This window comes from Melanostigma gelatinosum, assembly GCF_949748355.1.
Source record: "Melanostigma gelatinosum genome assembly, chromosome: 6".
In the NCBI taxonomy this organism is placed as follows: Eukaryota; Metazoa; Chordata; class Actinopteri; order Perciformes; family Zoarcidae; genus Melanostigma; species Melanostigma gelatinosum.
Genome location: NC_136639.1, coordinates 28,670,843 through 28,695,018, shown reverse-complemented (window position 1 = coordinate 28,695,018; position 24,176 = coordinate 28,670,843). Strand labels below are relative to the sequence as shown.

Genomic DNA, 24,176 nt, shown 5'->3' with positions numbered 1-24,176 from the left:
GTCTATAGTTAGGACTGGTTCATGTTTATAGTTAGGGCTGGTTCAGGTTTATAGTTAGGGATGGTTCAGGTTTATAGTTAGGGCTGGTTCGGGTTTATAGTTAGGACTGGTTCAGGTTTATAGTTAGTGCTGGCTCAGGTTTATAGTTAGGGCTGGTTCAGGTTTATAGTTAGGGCTCGCTCAGGTCTATAGTTAGGACTGGTTCAGGTTTATAGTTAGTGCTCGCTCAGGTATATAGTTAGGACTGGTTCAGGTCTATAGTTGGGACTGGTTCAGGTTTATAGTTAGGGCTGGCTCAGGTTTATAGTTAGGGCTGGCTCAGGTTTATAGTTAGTGCTGGTTCAGGTTTATAGTTGGGACTGGTTCAGGTTTATAGTTAGGGCTGGTTCAGGTTTATAGTTAGGGCTGGTTCAGGTTTATAGTTGGGGCTGGCTCAGGTTTATAGTCAGTGCTGGTTCAGGTTTATAGTTAGGACTGGTTCAGGTTCATAGTTAGGGCTGGTTCAGGTTTATAGTTAGGACTGGTTCAGGTTTATAGTTAGGGCTGGTTCAGGTTTATAGTTAGGACTGGCTCAGGTTTATAGTTAGGACTGGTTCAGGTTTATAGTTAGGGCTGGTTCAGGTTTATAGTTAGGAGTGGTTCAGGTTTATAGTTAGGGCTCGCTCAGGTCTATAGTTAGGGCTCGCTCAGGTCTATAGTTAGGACTGGTTCAGGTTCATAGTTAGGACTGGCTCAGGTTTACAGTTAGGACTGGTTCAGGTTTATAGTTCGGACCGGTTCAGGTTTACAGTTAGGACTGGTTCAGGTTTATAGTTCGGACTGGTTCAGGTTTACAGTTAGGACTGGTTCAGGTTTATAGTTAGGACTGGTTCAGGTTTACAGTTAGGACTGGTTCAGGTTTATAGTTAGGACTGGTTCAGGTTTACAGTTAGGACTGGTTCAGGTTTATAGTTAGGACTGGTTCAGGTTTACAGTTAGGACTGGTTCAGGTTTATAGTTAGGACTGGTTCAGGTTTACAGTTAGGGCTGGTTCAGGTTTATAGTTAGTACTGGTTCAGGTTTATAGTTAGGGCTGGTTCAGGTTTACAGTTAGGACTGGTTCAGGTTTACAGTTAGGGCTGGTTCAGGTTTATAGTTAGGGCTGGTTCATGTTCATAGTTAGGGCTGGTTCAGGTTTATAGTTAGGACTGGCTCATGTTTATAGTTAGGGCTGGTTCATGTTGCTGTGGCCCTGCTGACACCTGCTGCTAGTACCATTATTGTTAGCAGTTGCATTACTATTGCCGATACCATTACTGCTTTTGTTATCATTGTTATTCTACTGTATCCACTTCTGCTGTTGTTATTAGTTGTCGTAATTTACTGCTCTCATTATAAGTCATAAGCATTGAATGTGTTGTAACTCTGTAATGTTCTTTCTGTACACATGAGGATCCTCCTCTGTTGCTCTCTGGGGTTATTTCTTTCTTTTCTCCCCGTTAAAGAGGTTTTTGGGGAGTTCTTCCTGTTCTGATGTGAGGGTCAAAGGTCAGAGGATGTCATATGTGTACAGATTGTAAAGCCTTCTCAGGCTAATTTGTGATTTTGGGCTCTACAAAATAAATTGAATTGAATTGATATTTCCATGGTTGCGATGGACAGACCTCAGTTGCATAAAGTTGAGGTCGAGTCACGATTGTGCGAATGTATCCATCTTGCTACGCGCAGCAGGATCTCCTGCTCTCCATAGAAGATGAATAGGACTTCAGTGTATCTCCACCTTCAGGATGTGCACAACCAATGCTCCACCACATGGACACAGGATTTGCGAGGCAGCCATCGTGTCGTAAAAAGCAAGTACATCTCTGACTTTAGGGCTTCAGTGCCTTGCTCTCCAGTCCAAACGCTGTACTGACTGGTCCAGCCGCCGCCACACAAGTTACTGTATATGGGTGTGTGTTTGTGAAAGTGCACATGTCAGTGTTTATGTGATGATGTGCGTGAGCACCTTGAAGGACTGGACGAAGGTCCACAGCAGGATGCGGATGGTGTAGCCCTGCCTCAGCAGCTTGATGAGCCGAGCAGCTCTGAACAGCCTCAGGAAGCTCAGGTTCAGCAGCCGGTCCTGTTAGACACAGACGGATCAGAACCCCTCAGAACTTCAGCTGGTTACAAAGCAGCACAGTGACATGCTGACTCCCTTTGACCAGTGTGAGTGAGTAGAACCATACAAGGGCCAGCTGTCAAGACATTAACCATCCAATCACAGACCTCAGATGAATTCTGTCACATCAATAACACAGTTAACCAAAGAAAACATCTTATTGTGCTGATGTTTTAGTCATGTGGTTACTTATTTGTGTCGTTGATCATGTATTGCATTAATTCACAGTTTGTTTCTGCATTTGTGACTTTAGTTAAACTATTTATACATCACAACTACGACTCTCCTGTAATCTGGGTCCAAGGTTGAGACGTGAAGAAGGCGTTCATCAGTTCAACCATATGCTTTGCAGAGATAACAGTCTACAAGGTTCCAATAGATGAATCAAATGAATTGTATCTGCAGCTGAACTGTGCATCAGAGATTTACGCATGAATCTATGATGCAATCAGATATTTAGGTTTGCAATTAGTTTTGAGTCGATCCTAAAACGATAGTAATGCCGATCCGCCAATCCGCCGATCTTCTGACAGAAAGACGAGCTGCTCTGAGCCACAGCTGCCGGAGTAGGGGCGGGGCTTCATCATAGGGGCGGGGCTTCATCATCATAGGGGAAGGGCTTCAGTAGGGGCGGGGCTTCATCATCAGACTTCAGACCAAAACAAGCGGAGCTCGTAAGAAAGACAGGCACTGACCAGATAACCATCTCTGGCAAAGTCTGACACACACTGGTCCCTACAGGCCCATTGGAGTGCAGGCTATCTGTTGTCATTAATTGCACAAGTATTCATGTCCAGTTTTTCAGTGCAGCTCCTCTTAGCTACCCTGATCTCCCTCGTCAGTGTGTTCCTGGTCTGGTTGTACAGGATCCTGTCCCCACCTCTGTAGGCCTCCTCCTTAGCCCGACGAAGCTGCCTGAGTCTCTCAGTGAACCAGGTTTATTGTTGTATGTGCAGAAGGTTTTAGTCGGCACACACATGTCCTCACAGAAACTGATGTACGACGTCACAGTGCCAGTGAGCTCATCCAGCAGCAGCCTCACAAACACTCCAGTCAGTGCAAAGCAGGACTGTAGCTCCAGCTTTGCATCCTCAGTCCATCTCCTCACAGTCTTCACCTCAGGCTTTGCAGATATTAGTTTCTGCCTGTAGGTCTGGAGAAGATGAACCAGACGGTGATCAGAGAGTCCCAGAGCTGCACGAGGGACAGAGCGATATGCATCCTTTATGACAGTGTAGCAGTGGTCCAGTGTTTCTGTCCCTGGTGCTACACTTCATATGTCTGTATTTAGGCAGTTCTTTGCTGAGGTTTGCTCTGTTGAAGTCCCCAAGAACAATGAGCGCCTCACTAACAGGCCTGAGGATGTAAACACCGACCAGGATGAACGAGGAAAACTCCCGCGGTGAATAAAAAGGTTTGCAGTCTATGGAAAGTGTTTCTAATTCCTTCAACACTGTGACATCTGTACACCAACCTTCGCTAACGTAGAAGCAGATTCCTCCTCCCCTAGTTCTCCCTGACAGCGGCGTTACTCGGAGGAGTTGGAGGTGTAGTGCAGATGTAGTGCGCTGTCCGGGACGTGCTGACCGAGCCAGCTTTCAGTGAAGCACCGGGCGGCGGATCTGATGAAGTCCGTGTTTGCTTTGTTGAGTAGCAGCAGCTCATCCATCTTGATGGCCAGAGAGCGGATGAATTGATTGAAGCGCAGTTCACAGTTTAAGGACTGCTGCTGCTCGCTTCCCCGTCAGCAGAGCCGCTGCTCCTCCAACTACCAGCTCTGTCAAACCTTCCGGTTCAATGAAAAACAGCAAACACGTCTGGCCTGTGGACTGTCAGATGTTTAAACGTTCCTCCTTGCCGAATGTGGTCAGAGAAAAAAATGTACAAAAACAGAAACGGTACCAGAGCGCAATACCAAGGCCGCCATCCACTGCGCCATCTGGACCTTCATGCATGCAGCTGGATGCAGACAGGAGGGAGTCCTGCTGGTTATTGTGGTTGTATTGGGATCATTATTTCCCCCATTTACCACACGGGGGCAATATGTTATGTTTATAGTGTTAGATCCTGGGGTACTTCTGGCCCGATACGGGGCTACTTACTGACTCAGCTCTCTATTAAAAGATTGTCGAGCTGGTGTTCTTGCGAGGGAACTCGCCTGGCTCTTCTAACTGCCGTTACTCCCGACGTCTACCCTGCTTCCTCCGGTCTGAGTGCACTCGGTCGAGGGGCCACCCTGACCCCGGGCGCTCCTACCAGTCGCGTCGGTTATGGCAGCTTCCCTCTTCTGGATCCGTGCTCTTGGTAAATGCCAGGTTAGGTTTTAACGGCTAGGATTACTTCTAAAACCGTAAGGGATTGTTAAGTGGATTCGGTCTCTAGGATAACCTTACAGAACTCAGTTGTTAGACATACAATGGATTTAACTTTTTACTGCCACGAGGAACTTTTACTACTTGAGCAAATAAATGCACTTGAGAATTTTACTTTAAATGCAGATTAGATATTTATTGCAGGTTATATTTAGTTAGTTAGCAAGGGTTAAGCTACAGCTCACATTAAATGTTACTAAACTTGATTCGTTACTTTAATTTTCTTCTTAGATTATACTCATTAGTTTTAGATGCCGAGACGGTTCGGTGGAGCTGGATTGTCGATGTGATAAAAAATCCTTTTGGGGTTTTTAGGAGCGAAGGTTCGGCCAGACCCCCCAGGCTCCTCCTGCGCGGCAAACAAAGTCCGTTCAGCGATCCTCAAGGCTCAGTACAAAGTCTTTAAGGCGGCTGTGTCCATCCGTTGTCCAGTTGTTAAAGTCAAGCAGGGGGGAGAGGTGATTCTCCGTCTTTCAATTTTTGTCCACGAATGGCGGTCTTCTTTCCGTGAACAGAGACGAAGTCCTCAGACGCGGCTGTCGAACGAGGTCCAGTGTTTCTCCATGGATGGCTCGGTCGGCGTCTCATCGTGAATTCTCGTCTTGCTGTTTGCAAGTTACTTCTTTTATCACACTTTTGGGCTGCCCCTCCCGTCTCTCCCCTCTCTTCCTCAACACGTCCTCCCTCAGCCCATGATTAACATGACATCATTGATTTGGTGCATGTGCTTCGAAAAGTACCTACATTTTGTGTGTGTGTGCATGAGGAAATCACCCCAACTTCCCTGTCTGGGCGCTTACTTAATCAAGCTCTGCGCGTGTCTGGGTGTTCAACATCTGTTGCACTTCCCCTTTTCCTACACTCACACATTTCTAACACAGATTAGTTATCATAATCACAGTTACAGTTGTTATAATCAGTTACAGTTGTTATAATCAGTTTACTTAGTACACATTTGCTTATAAAATGATTATTGATCTCATCCTTCATCATTATTGTGCTTTGTGTCTTTTCTTCTCAACCACCGTTATTTCCCCATCCCTTGAAGCCAACACCCTGCTTACTTCCTCTTTCTACGTACTTTCTACACTCAGACTGCACTATACTCAGATACACGTATTATTATTATCAGGTTTACATTTGTTAAAATCACTTTACATTTCTTATGTAATACACGCTTGCTTTAAAATGATTATTAGATTTCATCCGTTAAACTATAATTATACGCTCTATGTCCCTTTAGCCTAATTTACATACCGAACATGTATTCCCTCATTTAAAGCCGCTTCCCTGGGATCTCAACTATTTTGACAATAGACAGATCTGACATCAGATGAATATCCTCAACACATTACTGGCACATAAGTGGCTCATCCGGCTTATTTTGTCAGTTTTGTTCTTGGTACATAAGAAATGATAGATACAGTATTGAGTTCAGACTTGTGCTGCATTGGACATGTTACAGACATGTTACAGATCTGACCTCGTCACACTACCATTGAGACTTGTATATCAAAGTGATTTGGTGATTTCACACAGAGGTACTATTTCCATCACGCGTGTGTTTGTGTGTTTGAGGGGTAAAGTCGAGAGATCTGGGCCTCTCAACCATCCGGGTCTGAGTGTGTCTCTCACTTCATGACAGGGCAACGCTAACTTGATGGAGAACACATTCAAAAGAGCTGCATAACATCTTCTGTATTAAAACGTTTAGAGCAGAACATGGCAACAGAAAGCCACTCACCGTAGTCTAGTGGTGTTTGGGGCCAGGGCGTGGCAACACCGGGGATGACAACCAACAAGATGGAAATGTGGAGGGAGAGAGAGACAGGCAGCAGAGGAAGAGGAGGAGAAAGGATGGAGAACAGGAACAGTCACATTGCACGACATCAACTGATCCAGTTCAACAGATACACACGTCAGTGACGGCCGCTGACAGGATGAGGACCACGCTGCGTAGCGTCATGCATGCAGCATGGGTTTGTGTTTATTCTGTAAATCCTTTAATCAGGAAAGCATTTTAAAAGCTTTTCAATTATATGTATTACTTCACTAGTTGGCACTTATTTCTATTTTCTTATGTTCAATAAAGAAATGAAGCATAAGCAATGACTCACACAGTTTCTTCGCACAATGATTGCAGGCTGTGTAATGTGTTCACTGCTCTGCTACTTCAGGGCTACAAGCTAACTGTTGCGTTGGCGAATGAAAGTACGTCAGCGAGCTACTGATCAATAAAAGGAGAATTGGACTCTGTTGTAAAGGCCGAACAAGAGTCCAGATGAAAACTATATGAAGTCAAATGGATGTTTTTGAGTATTTCCTAATATGTTACTGTCGCTCCAACGTTAAGCTGTCCTTCCACTTTGACACCTTCAATACAGAGGTGTGCAGACCAGGTGTGTCCTACCCCGGAGCCTCATTTTCTTATTTTGTTTTGGCCAATCACAGATCAGCATGAAAATAACAATCCCAAAGCTGAGTTCAGCCTCTCCACGGCGAAGAACGACGACAGCTTGCAGGTTGTCGTGGTGCTCGCTGTGTGCGCTCAGAGCTTCACCAGACGTTCAAACACTTTACTGACATGAACATGTCTGAAGAGTTCTTCATGCTTTAGTAACAGGAGGGTTTTTAAAAATCTACATTTGGGTAAATATGTTTCCAGTCAGATCTAATTATTTACAGGATATTCAACCATTGTTTAATTTACTGCATTTAATATTTGACTTCTTTCTTCACAGGGCTTGGATAAAGGACATTAAGTAGTCCATGAATATGAGTTTACACTTTATGTTGGTTTTTGGTATTTTGCCGCTTACTCTGGTTGTCTTCTTGCTCCTTCACAGTACATTGTGCTTGTACGCCTTCTGGCCTTTGGAGAATAATGTAACAAACACTGTGATGAACTCTGTGCGCGCTCGTAGCTGCGGTGCCACGCGCGAGTACACAGAAAGCTTAATGGAGGACGGCAAGAGACGCTCGGCGCTGTCTGGGCCGCTGCATGTGAGCGTCTCTCTGGTGTCATTACGGCGGAGGTGTGGTGTGCAGAGGGTGTCCCGGCTGCTCTTACATTGATTTCAGTCACCAGGATGTCGGTGATGCTGCCCAACACTGTGACAAAGTCAAACACGTTCCAGGCATCCTTCAAGTAGCTCTGAGGAACAGCAGTTGAAAATCATCGGCTGTTCTTTATTTGTCCGAATATTTAAATTTTTTTTCATAAATGTTACTCACCAATGGACCAAAAGCAATGATCTTGAGGATGCACTCCAGAGAGAAGAGAGTGGTGAAGACGATGTTCAGGTTCTTCAGCATCGCTTCATAGAAGTCTGGAGCTCCATGGAACTGAAGGGCAGATGAATTGGGAAAATGAATGCTGTATGTATATATATATATATATATACATACAGCAACTTGTTGACTTACAGTAGCCAAGCTGCTGGCCATCAGAACCACCCATTACACACATGGCTTTATGTTTGGATGTCAGCTTTGGACAGAGCCTCGCTAGCTGTTTGCAGTAATCCTTTTGCTATGCTAACATGCTGCTGGCGGTAGCTTTATATTTACTGTGCAGACACAACAGGAGCATATCAACCTGAACATACAGCTCAAAATGTTAAACAATTTCTTTCCTGCGCTGATGAGTCCAGGACTGACTTCAAATGACAGTCGTACAATTAACATCTTCTTCAGAAGCTCTTACCTTCATCATGAGCACGATGGTATTCAGAGCGATCATGATCATGATGGAGTACTCAAATGGAGGTGAGACCACAAACTTCCACATCCGGTACTGGAAGGACTGCGTGTTCTGGGGCATGTAGCGTGTCAGAGGTCTGGCGTTGATGGCAAAGTCAATGCAAGCCCTCTGGAAGAGAGAAACCACATCAGCTTCACTGTCTGCATTATCTGATAGGAACTCAGTCTCCTGCTCGTGATCATTCAAAGTGTGCACTGGCTTCTGGTCCCAGGTGCATTAAGAAGCTTTGTTAACAACATGTCATGTGCTCCTCTCGTTGATGAGGGTTTTCCACCAACCTGTATGTCCACAGCAGCTGTGAGACTGTTTGACTGTTCTGTCAAAGGTCCTTTGACCAAAGCATCAAGAAACTAGCCTCACTCAGAGGTCAGCATGTTGTAGAGCAGGCAATCCTACTCTACCACAATAGGCTGTGACTTGTGTTTGATATCTTGACTTGTTTCTTGCTTCCTTTCTCTAACTATGTGATGTGTTTATATCGTATGAAACGAGGTTCACTCAAACTGTAGACGTATTTAAGCCACATCACCAGTCAGCACACCACGTGTTTGGTTCTATCTGAGAGGACATGAGCTCCTTAGTCTCCTTCATCTCCGACCATTACAAGTTCTCCTATGAAGGACAAACCTTCCCCAATGCTTCATGCTAATCTGTTTGTAACATTCTGGAATATCCAGCAGAATGAGGTAAACGGTTGATGAAGGCAGTGATAAGAGCATCGTGTAAGCAGCACTGACAGCATGAAGCTCAGAGCTGTGGTCATGTCTCTGCTTTACCTCGTTCTTCTCCAAGCTGCACTCAGACAGGGCCTTGTCTCCCTGCTCCTGGAAGGTGATGATGATGAGAGCAACGAAGATGTTAACAAAAAAGAATGGGAAGACCACAAAGTAGACCACATAGAAGATGGACATTTCTATCCGGTAGCCTGGACTGGGACCCGTGTCTTCAAAGGTAGCATCCACAGAGTGCTTCAGGACACTGCAGGGAGAGGAGAGCACAACACAACCGTAACACATCCAGCCTGTGATGGTATTCTCCAGGGTACCAGTGCCACAGACAGACTGAAACTCAGGACAAAGATGCACACAACAGTCGTAACAGCACCAGCGGACCAGTGGAACAGGTGGCTTCATGAGCAGCTAGATCTAGTCTCTGGCCTCAGCTGAAAGAGTGGCTGAGATTCAAATGCTTTTGGCCGATTCATAAAGGGTCAGATAAACTGTCTTGGTGTGGCTCCTCCCCCGAGGCCGTGGGAGTCCCTACCAGGAGCTCCCAGGGTCAGTGGGGCACACAAACCCCTTCACCAGTACTTGACTTACATCTATGAGGGAATCAAGTCAGCTGCACTCACGTCGGCCAGCCCTCCCCAGTGGAGACAGTGAAGAGGGTGAGGAAGGCCCACAGCACATTGTCGTAATGGAACTCATATTTCTTCCACTCTCTGGGCATGGCGGCCACCTCGTCTTGGTCATAGTCGAGGAACTGCCCTCTGGAAGACAGGAAGGCATAAATAAAGCACCGATGTCCGAAAGGTTTCTGAAATACGTCCTGAGGAGGAGGGGGGGGTTAGACCAACTTGCAGTCCTTTTCCAGGCCCTTGGACTCGTCTGTGCAGTAGAAGAATTTCCCCTTGAAGAGCTGAACTGCAATAACAGCGAAGATGAACATGAAGAGGATGTAAACAATGAGGATGTTCAGCACATTCTTCAAAGAATTGACCACACAGTCGAACACCGCCTGAGGACACAGAGACACACACACACACATGTGATTCAGGGCTGAGTGGGAAATCATTGTGAATATAGTTCAACAATATCATCGATGAATTATCATCGATTGTTGGACAGGATGCTGACATTGTACTCATGGCCTGAATGTGAATGTGGTTTAATATTAACCTGAGTGGGACTAAGCTGCATTGAGAGGTACTGTACATAACACTGTACACAATACTGTATATAACACTGTACATAATACTGTATATAATACTGTACATAATACTGTATATAATACTGTACACAATACTGTATATAATACTGTACATAATACTGTATATAATACTGTACATAATACTGTATATAATACTGTACACAATACTGTATATAATACTGTACATAATACTGTATATAATACTGTACACAATACTGTATATAATACTGTACATAATACTGTATATAATACTGTGCATAACACTGTACACAATACTGTATATAATACTGTACATAATACTGTATATAATACTGTACACAATACTGTACATAATACTGTATATAATACTGTACATAATACTGTATATAATACTGTATATAATACTGTATATAATACTGTACATAATACTGTATATAATACTGTACATAATACTGTATATAATACTGTACACAATACTGTATATAATACTGTATATACTACTGTACATAACACTGTACACAATACTGTATATAATAATGTACATAGTACTGTATATAATACTGTACATAATACTGTATATAATACTGTATATAATATTGTATATAATACTGTACATAGTACTGTATATAATACTGTATATAATACTGTACATAATACTGTACACAATACTGTATATAATACTGTACATAGTACTGTATATAATACTGTACATAATACTGTATATAATACTGTACATAATACTGTATATAATACTGTACATAATACTGTATATAATACTGTACACAATACTGTATATAATACTGTACATAATACTGTACATAATACTGTATAAAATACTGTATATAATATTGTACATAATACTGTATATAATACTGTACATAATACTGTATATAATACTGTACACAATACTGTATATAATACTGTACATAATGCTGTATATAATACTGTACACAATACTGTACATAATACTGTATATAATACTGTACATAATACTGTATATAATACTGTACATAATACTGTATATAATACTGTACATAATACTGTATATAATACTGTACATAATACTGTATATAATACTGTACATAATACTGTATATAATACTGTACATAATACTGTATATAATACTGTATATAATACTGTACATAATACTGTATATAATACTGTACACAATACTGTATATAATACTGTACATAATACTGTATATAATACTGTACACAATACTGTACATAATACTGTACATTATACTGTACATAATACTGTACATAATACGGTACACAATACTGTACACAATACTGTATATAATACTGTACATAATACTGTACATAATACTGTACACAATACTGTATATAATACTGTATATAATACTGTATATAATACTGTACATAATACTGTACACAATACTGTATATAATACTGTAAATAATACTGTATATAATAATGTACACAATACTGTACATAATACTGTATATAATACTGTACATAATACTGTATATAATACTGTACATAACACTGTACACAATACTGTATATAATACTGTACATAATACTGTATATAATACTGTACATAACACTGTACACAATACTGTATATAATACTGTACATAATACTGTATATAATACTATACATAATACTGTATATAATACTGTACATAATACTGTACACAATACTGTACATAATACTGTATATAATACTGTACATAATACTGTATACAATACTGCACATAATACTGCACATAATACTGTACATAATACTGTACACAATACTGTACACAATACTGTACACAAGAATGTACACAATACTGTACATAATACTGTACACAATACTGTACATAATAATGTACACAATACTGTACATACTACTGTACACAACACTGTATATAATACTGTACACAATACTTTACACAATACTGTACATAATACTGTACACAATACTTTACACAATACTGTACATACTACTGTTCATAATACTGTACATAATACTGTTCATAATACTGTACATAATACTGTTCATAATACTGTACATACTACTGTTCATAATACTGTATATAATACTGTACATAATACTGTTCATAATACTGTACACAATACTGTACACAATACTGTATATAATACTGTACACAATACTGTACACAATACTGTATATAATACTGTACACAATACTGTACATAATACTGTATATAATACTGTACATAATACTGTATATAATACTGTACATAACACTGTACACAATACTGTATATAATACTGTACATAATACTGTATATAATACTATACATAATACTGTACATAATACTGTACACAATACTGTACATAATACTGTACATAATACTGTACACAATACTGTACATAATACTACATAATACTGTACATAATACTGTACATAATACTGTACACAATACTGTACACAAGAATGTACACAATACTGTACATAATACTGTATATAATACTGTACACAATACTGTACATAATAATGTACACAATACTGTACATACTACTGTACACAACACTGTATATAATACTGTACACAATACTTTACACAATACTGTACATAATACTGTTCATAATACTGTACACAATACTTTACACAATACTGTACATAATACTGTTCATAATACTGTACACAATACTTTACACAATACTGTACATAATACTGTTCATAATACTGTACACAATACTGTACACAATACTGTACATAATACTGTTCATAATACTGTACATAATACTGTTCATAATACTGTATATAATACTGTACATAATACTGTTCATAATACTGTACACAATACTGTACACAATACTGTACATAATACTGTTCATAATACTGCACATAATACTGTATATAATAATGTACATAATACTGCACATAATACTGTACATAATACTGTATATAATACTGTACAATTATACTGTTCATAATGCTGTATATAATACTGTACATAATACTGTACATAATACTGCACATAATACTGTATATAATACTGTACATAATACTGTACACAATACTGTATATAATACTGTACATAATACTGCACATACTACTGTATATAATACTGTACATAATACTGCACATAATACGGTATATAATAATGTACATAATACTGTTCATAATACTGTATATAATACTGTACACAATACTGTATATACTACTGTTCATAATACTGTACACAATACTGTATATAATAATGTACATAATACTGCACATAATACTGTACATAATACTGTACATAATGCTGTATATAATAATGTACATAATACTGTTCATAATACTGTATATAATACTGTACACAATACTGTATATACTACTGTACATAATACTGTATATAATACTGTACATAATACTGCACATAATACTGTATATAATAATGTACATAATACTGTTCATAATACTGTACACAATACTGTATATACTACTGTTCATAATACTGTACACAATACTGTATATAATAATGTACATAATACTGTTCATAATACTGTATATAATACCGTATATAATAATGTACATAATACTGTTCATAATACTGTATATAATACTGCACATAATACCGTATATAATAATGTACATAATACTGTATATAATACTGTATATATCCAGTACAGGGTGCAGGCAGGGACACCAGCTGGTTTAACTGACTGGTTGCAGCTGTGAGTTTGTGAACATCTGATGGTTCATGCTCATCTCATTTAAAGTGAATTTATTATGACAGAGTTTCTGAGCTTCATCACTGGTTATAGAACAGAGCACCATTGAGATTATAATCTCTGATTTATTATCGAGAGGAAAGGTTTGATGATATTCGGGATTTTTCATCCTGTCAGCAAGTCCCGTGTGCAGACCGGCACCAACAATCATTGCACCTCATACAAGTAATGTGTGTGTATCAAAGCCCAAAGAACTCCACTAACACCCCAATGAGCCATACTGGCTGACGTGTTCCTTCATTGGCACGAACACACACACACACACACACACACACACACACACACACACACACACACACACACACACACACACACACACACACACACACACACACACACACACACACATGTCCCCTAAATCACACACATGTCTAAAGACTAAGTGTTGGGCTGTTTTAGGAAGTTAATGAGCCTTTTCAAAATCATAACTCAGAATATCTGTGAGTTATTTTAGAGGCATCTTCTGTAAGAGTGAATGGGCTTAGTGGCACAGTCAAACATTATTAATTGACAAAAGAACCTGTTGTAGGTCACTTGAGTTTGACTCTTTATTACTATCATACTCACAGTGATATTGTATATCATAGGGCATGAACTAGCTGTGACAGCAATAATCCCTGCCTTAACCGTGGCTGCTTCCCTGTCTGAATGAAGACAAATAAAGCAAAGAACCTTGAGCTTTGGCAGGCGCTTGATGGTTTTGAGAGGCCTCAGCACTCTGAGGACCCTCAGAGACTTGATGGTGTTGATGTCTTTGCCTTTGGTCCCCCTGTGGAACGCAAACACAGTTACAGCTGGCACAAGTATTTACTTCATTAGGTTTAGTTCTACTGTACTACTAATAATAAACAGCTCACAGGATGAATTGGTTTCCAGACCTTACTCTAACATGATGTTTCTCATGTTGACACACTGGTGTTAGTGAGGTACACTAAAGAAGGCGGTGGCGATAGCAATAACAAGGCATCCATGAGAAGTCCGTTTAAAGTAGAGCTGGAGTCAGGACGTGGTTAGCAGCCTGGCCTAGCTTAGCATGAAGACTAGAAGCAGCAAAAAAACGCTAGCCTGGCTCTGTTTGAAGTTAAAAGCCCACCAGCACCTCTAGAGCTAACAATACCCAATAATGTCATGTTTTCATACGTTTGTACTAACAAACAGTTTTGGTTAAATATTAATCAAGAATGTTATAAAGTTGTGTCTTGTTCTTCAAATCACTGCAGACGTGGAGTGTATCAGACCAAGACCGTGATCTTTATCTAACCTGAACCAAGTACAGTTAATGCCAAACACAACCATAACACACCTTATTAATGCAGGAGTCAACATCAAATGTTGGTTGAAGATAAATACACTGTGCTGTCAGTGGATTATGGAATGCACATTGTCCATGAGTAAAATGAATGTTGAATATGGTCTTAGCATTTTATCAAAATAGATGTCACTGGAACTTGATAGTTAATCATTTGATTTAGTTTATATTGTTTATGGACGTGTAGTTTTTTTAGATAAAATTCTGTTTCAATCCCGGCCTTTTTATTTTTATTCACTATTATTTAATTTCATGATATTTAACATTGAAATTAGTATTATTCCATTTCCATACATATGTGTCTGTACACATTGATGTTACATCAGTTGGACAGCGAGGTTATATGGTCAATGGTAAATGGACTCGACTTGTATTTCTGTTTTCTAGCCTTCTGACCACTCAAAGAGCTTTTACACTACATGTCATCATTCACCGATTCACACCCATTCACACACTGATGCCAGGAGCTACCATGCAAGGTAGGACGAACGAACATTCATACAACATTCACACAACGCAGGCACAGCTATGGGAGCATCTTGGGGTTAAGTGTCTTAACCAAAGACACTTAGCTGCAAAGTGATGTCATATTAGCTGTACAGTGATGTCATATTAGTGATACAGTGATGTTATATTAGCTGCAGAGTGATGTCATATTAGCTGTACAGTGATGTTATATTAGCTGTACAGTGATGTCATCTTAGTGATACATCGACATGGACTAGTGGAGCCGGGGATCGAACAGCCACAGTCGCCCCCAGATTAGAGATACAGTGATGTCATATTAGTGATACAGTGATGTTATATTAGTGATACAGTGATGTTATATTAGCTGTACAGTGATGTCATATGAGTGATACAGTGATGTTATATTAGTGATACAGTGATGTTATATTAGCTGTACAGTGATGTCATATGAGTGATACAGTGATGTCATATTAGTGATACAGTGATTTTATATTAGTGATACAGTGATGTTATATTAGTGATACAGTGATGTTATATTAGTGATACAGTGATGTTATATTAGTGATACAGTGATTTTATATTAGTGATACAGTGATGTCATATTAGTGATACAGTGATGTTATATTAGTGATACAGTGATTTTATATTAGCTGTACAGTGATGTCATATGAGTGGTACAGTGATGTCATATTAGTGATACAGTGATTTTATATTAGCTGTACAGTGATGTTATATTAGCTGTACAGTGATGTCATATGAGTGATACAGTGATGTTATATTAGTGATACAGTGATGTTATATTAGCTGTACAGTGATGTCATATTAGTGATACAGTGATTTTATATTAGCTGTACAGTGATGTCATATTAGTGATACAGTGATGTTATATTAGCTGTACAGTGATGTCATATTAGTGATACAGTGATTTTATATTAGCTGTACAGTGATGTCATATGAGTGATACAGTGATGTTATATTAGCTGCAGAGTGATGTCATATTAGCTGTACAGTGATGTCATATTAGTGATACAGTGATGTTATATTAGCTGTACAGTGATGTCATATTAGTGATACAGTGATGTTATATTAGCTGCAGAGTGATGTCATATTAGCTGTACAGTGATGTCATATTAGTGATACAGTGATGTTATATTAGCTGTACAGTGATGTTATATTAGTGATACAGTGATGTTATATTAGTGATACAGTGATGTCATATTAGCTGTACAGTGACGTCATATTAGTGATACAGTGATGTTATATTAGCTGTACAGTGATGTCATATTAGTGATACAGTGATGTTATATTAGTTATACAGTGATGTCATCTTAGTGATACAGTGATGTTATATTAGCTGTACAGTGATGTCATATTAGTGATACAGTGATGTTATATTAGTTATACAGTGATGTCATATTAGTGATACAGTGATGTTATATTAGTTATACAGTGATGTCATCTTAGTGATACAGTGATGTCATCTTAGTGATACAGTGATGTTATATTAGTGATATAGTGATGTCATATTAGCTGTACAGTGATGTCATATTAGTGATACAGTGATGTTATATTAGTTATACAGTGATGTCATCTTAGTGATACAGTGATGTTATATTAGCTTTACAATGATGTCATATTAGTGATACAGTGATGTTATATTAGTGATACAGTGATGTCATATTAGTGATACAGTGATGTTATATTAGCTGTACAGTGATGTTATATTAGCTGTACAGTGATGTCATATTAGTGATACAGTGATGTTATATTAGCTGTACAGTGATGTCATATTAGTGATACAGTGATGTTATATTAGCTGTACAGTGATGTCATATTAGTGATACAGTGATGTTATATTAGCTGTACAGTGATGTTATATTAGTTATACAGTGATGTTATATTAGCTGTACAGTGATGTTATATTAGTTATACAGTGATGTTATATTAGCTGTACAGTGATGTCATATTAGTGATACAGTGATGTTATATTAGCTGTACAGTGATGTCATATTCGTGATACAGTGATGTCATATTAGTGATACAGTGACGTTATATTCACTGTACATTGATGTCATATTAGTGATACAGTGATGTTATATTAGCTGTACAGTGATGTTATATTAGTTATACAGTGATGTCATCTTAGTGATACAGTGATGTTATATTAGCTGTACATTGATGTCATATTCGTGATACAGTGATGTCATATTAGTGATACAGTGATGTTATATTCACTGTACAGTGATGTCATATTAGTGATACAGTGATGTTATATTAGCTGTACAGTGATGTCATATTAGTGATACAGTGATGTTATATTAGCTGTACAGTGATGTCATATTAGTGATACAGTGATGTTATATTAGCTGTACAGTGATGTCATATTTGTGATACAGTGATGTTATATTAGCTGTACAATGAGACCTCCACCACGGCCTGTCAAACGCGGAGTCCCAACATAAGAACATTAACAACATAACATAAGTTCATTGAAATGGATGCATTCCATATTCCGTTGCCAGGTCTCAGTCAGAAATAAAATAGCCAAAGCATGACTTGTGAACAAGTCATTTAAAATGTTTGCCTTGTTTGCCTTGTTTGCTACAGAGCGTGCATTAATCAGACACATTTTGATGGGGGAAGACACTGTGTCGTCATCAGCACAGGAAGCTTTGGGGGTATGTGCAATAGGACGGATCACTCGTGCAGCACCTCGAACCCGACCATAACTAGGGCGTGAGCGCGTCTTGAGTCTGTCTTGAGGTGGCAGACTAGGAGTGGTGATTCCCGTTTTTTTTACAAAGGGACTCGGGGAAACTTATTTCAGAGGCTGCTGACAGATTGGCGAGCCTCAGATCCAGGACGAGCAATGCGTATCACGGCTATACTGTAGGTAATTGTGCTTGGCCTGAACTTTAGAGTCCCAGGTCAGAGCGCCTTTAACTTCTGTACTGAGTATTCCTCTGTGAAACAGATTTCAGTGGTTTAGAGTTACAAGAGGGATATAAATCAAACCATTCACATTTGATTAGACCACTTGAGAGTGGGTGGGCTTAGAATGCAGTGTGATACGGAGCTAAAGAGGACCGTGGCTCTCTAAGAGCCCCTAAAGAACGCTGGACATTTATTTTATTCTTTTTTTATTTTTAACATTATGAGGGGAAACATCTCAGAAACATTCAAAGCTGATGTTCATGGTGTCAAATACGACACTGAGCTCAAAAGTTCAGGTTTCATTCCAAAATGCTAAATTAAGAACATGTTTGTACGATCACATAATATATCTTTATAAAACCTACAGCTTACTATTGGTTATTACTGAAATATATTAGACTAGTACCAACATAATGACCTCGGTAGTTAAAGAACTCATATTCATTGTAGTTTGAAGTTATGACCTAGAAAATAGAAAGTTTCACTTCCAGCCATGAGGTTCATAGAGCATCTTATCATGACACTGCTAGGAGGAGGAGGAGGCAGGTTTCAGTTGAAAGCTGTCACACAAAGGTTGCTGTTGTGTTACAAAGGCATTTGAGTCACTGCATCATGGCTTTACTTGTTCTCTACATGAGGCTGATCTAAGCATGAAGAGAATGGCAGTTAGAGAGGGTGGATGGGGAGTTATGGTGATGTTTGTGAATAGGGGCCATAGGGAGGTTCCCACCTGGTCACACCTTGCTGTGATCTACTTGGGGAAACAGTGTAAAACAAGGTACAGCACATTATGGATGCTTCACACACCAACACAATAAAGCATGTTTGAATCAAATGAAGAAAACACAGATTCTACTGTCCAAGAGATGTAATATTTGATGTACTTTGGCTGGTAGAGATAACTGGATGTGTACATCCCAGTAAAGAACAGGCTCCTCTATGGATTCAATGCAGCAGGTGTGAATGAGCCGGTTGTCTTTGGATCACTGACGTAACACACAAACCAAAACTGCTCACTTCAAGTACAACTTATCAGTCTCAACCAAAGCATCAAATTAAAAGAGCAAATGCCAACAAAATAGGTCTCTTGGGAGATTTTCTAAATAATAGTGCTATAATAATCATAATAAAACAAATACAAATTTCATCCAAACTTTGAAAACCAGGTTATCACTGCATCTAAAACCAACATTAATGAAGAAGCAGTATTGCAGTTTGCAGCATCAAATGTGAAATGTACCAAAGAGCTTCAGACTGAACTCAACACTTGGTGGGATGACGGACTCGGCTTTGATGGGAGGCTGTGATTGGTTGTCCTCGCCACAGGCAGACGCAGGCAGGAGCTCCGGACACATGCATGAGTGAATGAATGAGTGAGTGAGAGAGAGAGTGAGTGTGTGAGTGAGAGAGTGAGTGTGTGAGTGAGAGAGTCAGTGTGAGAGAGTGAGTGAGTCAGTGAGTGAGTCAGTGAGTGAGTGAGTGACTGAGTGAGTGAGTCAGTGACTGAGTGAGTGAGTCAGTGAGTGAGTGTGTGAGAGAGTCAGTGAGAGAGTGAGTCAGTGAGTGAGAGAGTCAGTGAGTGAGAGAGTGAGAGAGTGAGTGAGTAAGAGAGTGAGAGAGTGAGTGAGTGAGAGAGTGAGAGAGTGAGTGTGTGAGAGAGTCAGTGAGTCAGTGAGTCAGTGAGTGAGAGAGTGAGTGAGTGAGTGACTGAGTGAGTCAGTCAGTGAGTGAGAGAGTGAGAGAGTGAGTGAGAGAGTGAGAGAGTGAGTGAGAGAGTGAGAGAGTGAGTGAGAGAGTGAGTGAGTCAGTGAGTGAGTCAGTGAGTCAGTGAGTGAGAGAGTGAGTGAGTGAGAGAGTGAGTGAGTGTGTGAGAGTCAGTGAGTGAGTGAGAGAGTCAGTGAGTGAGTGAGTGAGAGAGTGAGTGAGTGTGTGAGAGTCAGTGAGTGAGTGAGAGAGTGAGAGAGTGAGAGAGTGAGTGAGTGTGTGAGAGAGTGAGAGAGTGAGAGAGTGAGTGAGTGTGTGAGAGAGAGAGTCAGTGAGTGAGTGAGTGAGAGAGTGAGTGAGTGTGTGAGAGTCAGTGAGTGAGTGAGAGAGTGAGAGAGTGAGAGAGTGAGTGAGTGAGAGAGTGAGAGAGTGAGTGAGTGAGAGAGTGAGAGAGTCAGTGAGTCAGTGAGTGAGAGAGTGAGTGAGTGAGTGAGTGAGTGAGTGAGTGACTGAGTGAGTGAGTCAGTCAGTGAGTGAGAGAGTGAGTGAGAGAGTCAGTGAGTGAGAGAGTCAGTGAGTCAGTGAGTGAGTGAGTGAGTGAGAGAGTCAGTGAGTGAGTGAGTGAGAGAGTGAGTGAGTGAGTGTGTGAGAGAGTCAGTGAGTGAGTGTGTGAGAGAGTCAGTGAGTGAGTGAGTGAGTGAGTGAGTCAGTGAGTGACTGAGTGAGTCAGTGAGTCAGTGAGTAAGTGGCTGAGTGAGTCAGTGAGTGAGAGAGTCAGTGAGTGAGTGAGTGAGAGAGTGAGTGAGTGTGTGAGAGAGTCAGTGAGTGAGTGAGTGAGTGAGTGAGAGAGTGAGTCAGTGAGTGACTGAGTGAGAGAGTCAGTGAGTGAGTGACTGAGTGAGTGAGTGAGTCAGTCAGTGAGTGAGTGAGAGAGTGAGAGAGTGAGTGAGAGAGTCAGTGAGTCAGTGAGTGAGTGAGTGAGTGAGAGAGTCAGTGAGTGAGTGAGTGAGAGAGTGAGTGAGTGAGTGTGTGAGAGAGTCAGTGAGTGAGTGAGTGAGAGAGTGAGTCAGTGAGTGACTGAGTGAGTCAGTGAGTCAGTGAGTAAGTGGCTGAGTGAGTCAGTGAGTGAGAGAGTCAGTGAGTGAGTGAGTGAGAGAGTGAGTGAGTGTGTGAGAGAGTCAGTGAGTGAGTGAGTGAGTGAGTGAGAGAGTGAGTCAGTGAGTGACTGAGTGAGTCAGTGAGTGAGTGACTGAGTGAGTCAGTGAGTGAGAGAGTCAGTGAGTGAGTGAGAGAGTGAGTCAGTGAGTGACTGAGTGAGTCAGTGAGTGAGAGAGTCAGTGAGTCAGTGAGTGAGAGAGTGAGTGTGTGAGTGAGTGTGTGAGTGAGTGAGTGAGTGAGTGAGAGAGTGAGAGAGTGAGAGAGTGAGAGAGTGAGTGAGTGAGTGTGTGAGAGAGTCAGTGAGTCAGTGAGTCAGTGAGTGAGAGAGTGAGTGAGAGAGTGAGTGAGTCAGTGAGTGACTGAGTGAGTCAGTCAGTGAGTGAGTGAGAGAGTGAGAGAGTGAGTGAGAGAGTCAGTGAGTCAGTGAGTGAGTCAGTGAGTGAGTGAGTGAGTGAGTGAGAGAGTCAGTGAGTGAGTGAGTGAGAGAGTGAGTGAGTGTGTGAGAGAGTCAGTGAGTGAGTGAGTGAGAGAGTGAGTCAGTGAGTGACTGAGTGAGTCAGTGAGTAAGTGGCTGAGTGAGTCAGTGAGTGAGAGAGTCAGTGAGTGAGTGAGTGAGAGAGTGAGTGAGTGTGTGAGAGAGTCAGTGAGTGAGTGAGTGAGTGAGTGAGAGAGTGAGTCAGTGAGTGACTGAGTGAGTCAGTGAGTGAGTGACTGAGTGAGTCAGTGAGTGAGAGAGTCAGTGAGTGAGTGAGAGAGTCAGTGAGTCAGTGAGTGAGAGAGTCAGTGAGTGAGTGAGAGAGTGAGTCAGTGAGTGACTGAGTGAGTCAGTGAGTGAGAGAGTCAGTGAGTCAGTGAGTGAGAGAGTGAGTGTGTGAGTGAGTGTGTGAGTGTGTGAGTGTGTGAGTGAGTCAGTGAGTGAGTGAGTGAGAGAGTGAGTGTGTGAGTGAGTGAGTGTGTGAGTGTGTGAGTGTGTGAGTGAGTCAGTGAGTGAGTGAGTCAGTGAGTGAGTGAGTGAGTGAGAGAGTGAGTGTGTGAGTGAGTCAGTGAGTGAGTGAGTGAGTGAGTGAGTGAGTGAGTCAGTGAGTGAGTGAGTGAGAGAGTGAGTGTGTGAGTGTGTGAGTGTGTGAGTGAGTCAGTGAGTGAGTGAGTGAGTGAGTGAGTGTGTGAGTCAGTGAGTGAGTGAGTCAGTGAGTGAGTGAGTGAGAGAGTGAGTGTGTGAGTGTGTGAGTGTGTGAGTGAGTCAGTGAGTGAGTGAGTCAGTGAGTGAGTGAGTCAGTGAGTGTGTGTGTGAGTGAGTCAGTGAGTGAGTCAGTGAGTGAGTGAGTGAGAGAGTGAGTGTGTGAGTCAGTGAGTGAGTGAGTGAGTGAGTGTGTGAGTGTGTGAGTCAGTGAGTGAGTGAGAGAGTGAGTGTGTGAGTGTGTGAGTCAGTGAGTGAGTGAGTGAGAGAGTGAGTGTGTGAGTGTGTGAGTCAGTGAGTGAGTGAGTGAGTGAGTCAGTGAGTGAGTGAGTGAGTGTGTGTGAGTGAGTGAGAGAGTGAGTGAGTGAGTGTGAGTCAGTGAGTGAGTGAGTGAGTCAGTGAGTGAGTGAGTGAGTGAGAGAGTGAGTGTGTGAGTGAGTGTGTGAGTCAGTGAGTGAGTGAGTCAGACAATCAGTACTGAATCAGAATCAGACATTATGAATAAGTATCACAGGTAAATACAGAAACATCTTTAATGTAATCATGAAATTGAAAACATACATTTTCAAAGCTCATGACATTGTGACTGTGTTTCATCCTGCTTCTTTTCACAGTCACAGAGATTACTTCATATTACTGCAGGTCTATTCATATAAATGCCGTTATTTAAAAACACGTTTCATAAGGAAGTCACTGTCTGCCAGTAAAGGCAGAGGGCAGCACCAGCTCTGTGATTGGCTGTTGCTTCGGTCATCATAACTCTGCCCTTTGTCATGACTGAGGAACAAAGACTTTGTCATGAAACATGTCATATTATAGAGGTTGTGTATGATGATGTGTTAACCAAACCATGAAGTCAGTATTTATCCCCATCAGCAGTACGATGCTGAGTCTGACAGATACAGGTCGAGTAGGTTAAGTCAATGTAAAGCAAACTGCATGTGAATGGAGATGATGTGATATTATGGTAAAGAGCTCCAACACTTCATCTAATGTGCATGCTGTCAACACAGAGACAATGGATCCCCCGGAGACCTGCTCATGGCCTCCGGCAGCAGATGACTTGTTACTTTAGGCTTCTGGTGACTTTATGATAGATGATGTGAAACTGATGCTGTCATTACAGTCCAGGCAGAGCTGTGGCACAGTGCTGCTGGAAACACCTCCCATCAGACAAAGGTGATGAACACACAGGTAACGCGCCGCTCTACAGCAGAGGAGATCTTTAGCCGAGCACATGATGAAGTACAGGAAGATCTCCATGGGATGGGAGTGTGTTCCAGGCACAACCGTGCACACCGTGACAAACAAGCAATCTCTCTTCATATCCTCAATGTCTGACAGGCTTAAAGGAAACATACAGCTTAACAGCTGAAGGTGATGCATCTTGTACTTTTGAACTGACTTTGCTGTTACAATTATTATTTTGCACCAATAATCATAATTAATGATGGTGGTGAATAAATCCAGTGAATGTGGGGTGTGTGTGTTGTGTTTTGGAAAACAAAGTATATTTCTGTCTCACTTCTGAGACAGATTGTTTTTCAT

General features: G+C 40.8%; 1 protein-coding gene across 1 annotated transcript in view; it reads right to left on the bottom strand.

The window, feature by feature from the left end:
• Positions 1–24,176, bottom strand: part of cacna1ba (calcium channel, voltage-dependent, N type, alpha 1B subunit, a) — a 192,766-nt gene that overhangs the window by 48,415 nt on the left and 120,175 nt on the right. The window contains exons 27-35 of the mRNA XM_079270837.1: positions 19,320–19,340; positions 14,551–14,647; positions 9,855–10,015; positions 9,630–9,767; positions 9,055–9,256; positions 8,222–8,386; positions 7,750–7,860; positions 7,586–7,669; positions 1,988–2,104 (exon numbers count right to left, since the gene is read on the bottom strand). Coding sequence (XP_079126963.1) covers positions 1,988–2,104; positions 7,586–7,669; positions 7,750–7,860; positions 8,222–8,386; positions 9,055–9,256; positions 9,630–9,767; positions 9,855–10,015; positions 14,551–14,647; positions 19,320–19,340 — 1,096 coding nt within the window. The remainder of the gene's footprint in view (positions 1–1,987; positions 2,105–7,585; positions 7,670–7,749; positions 7,861–8,221; positions 8,387–9,054; positions 9,257–9,629; positions 9,768–9,854; positions 10,016–14,550; positions 14,648–19,319; positions 19,341–24,176) is intronic.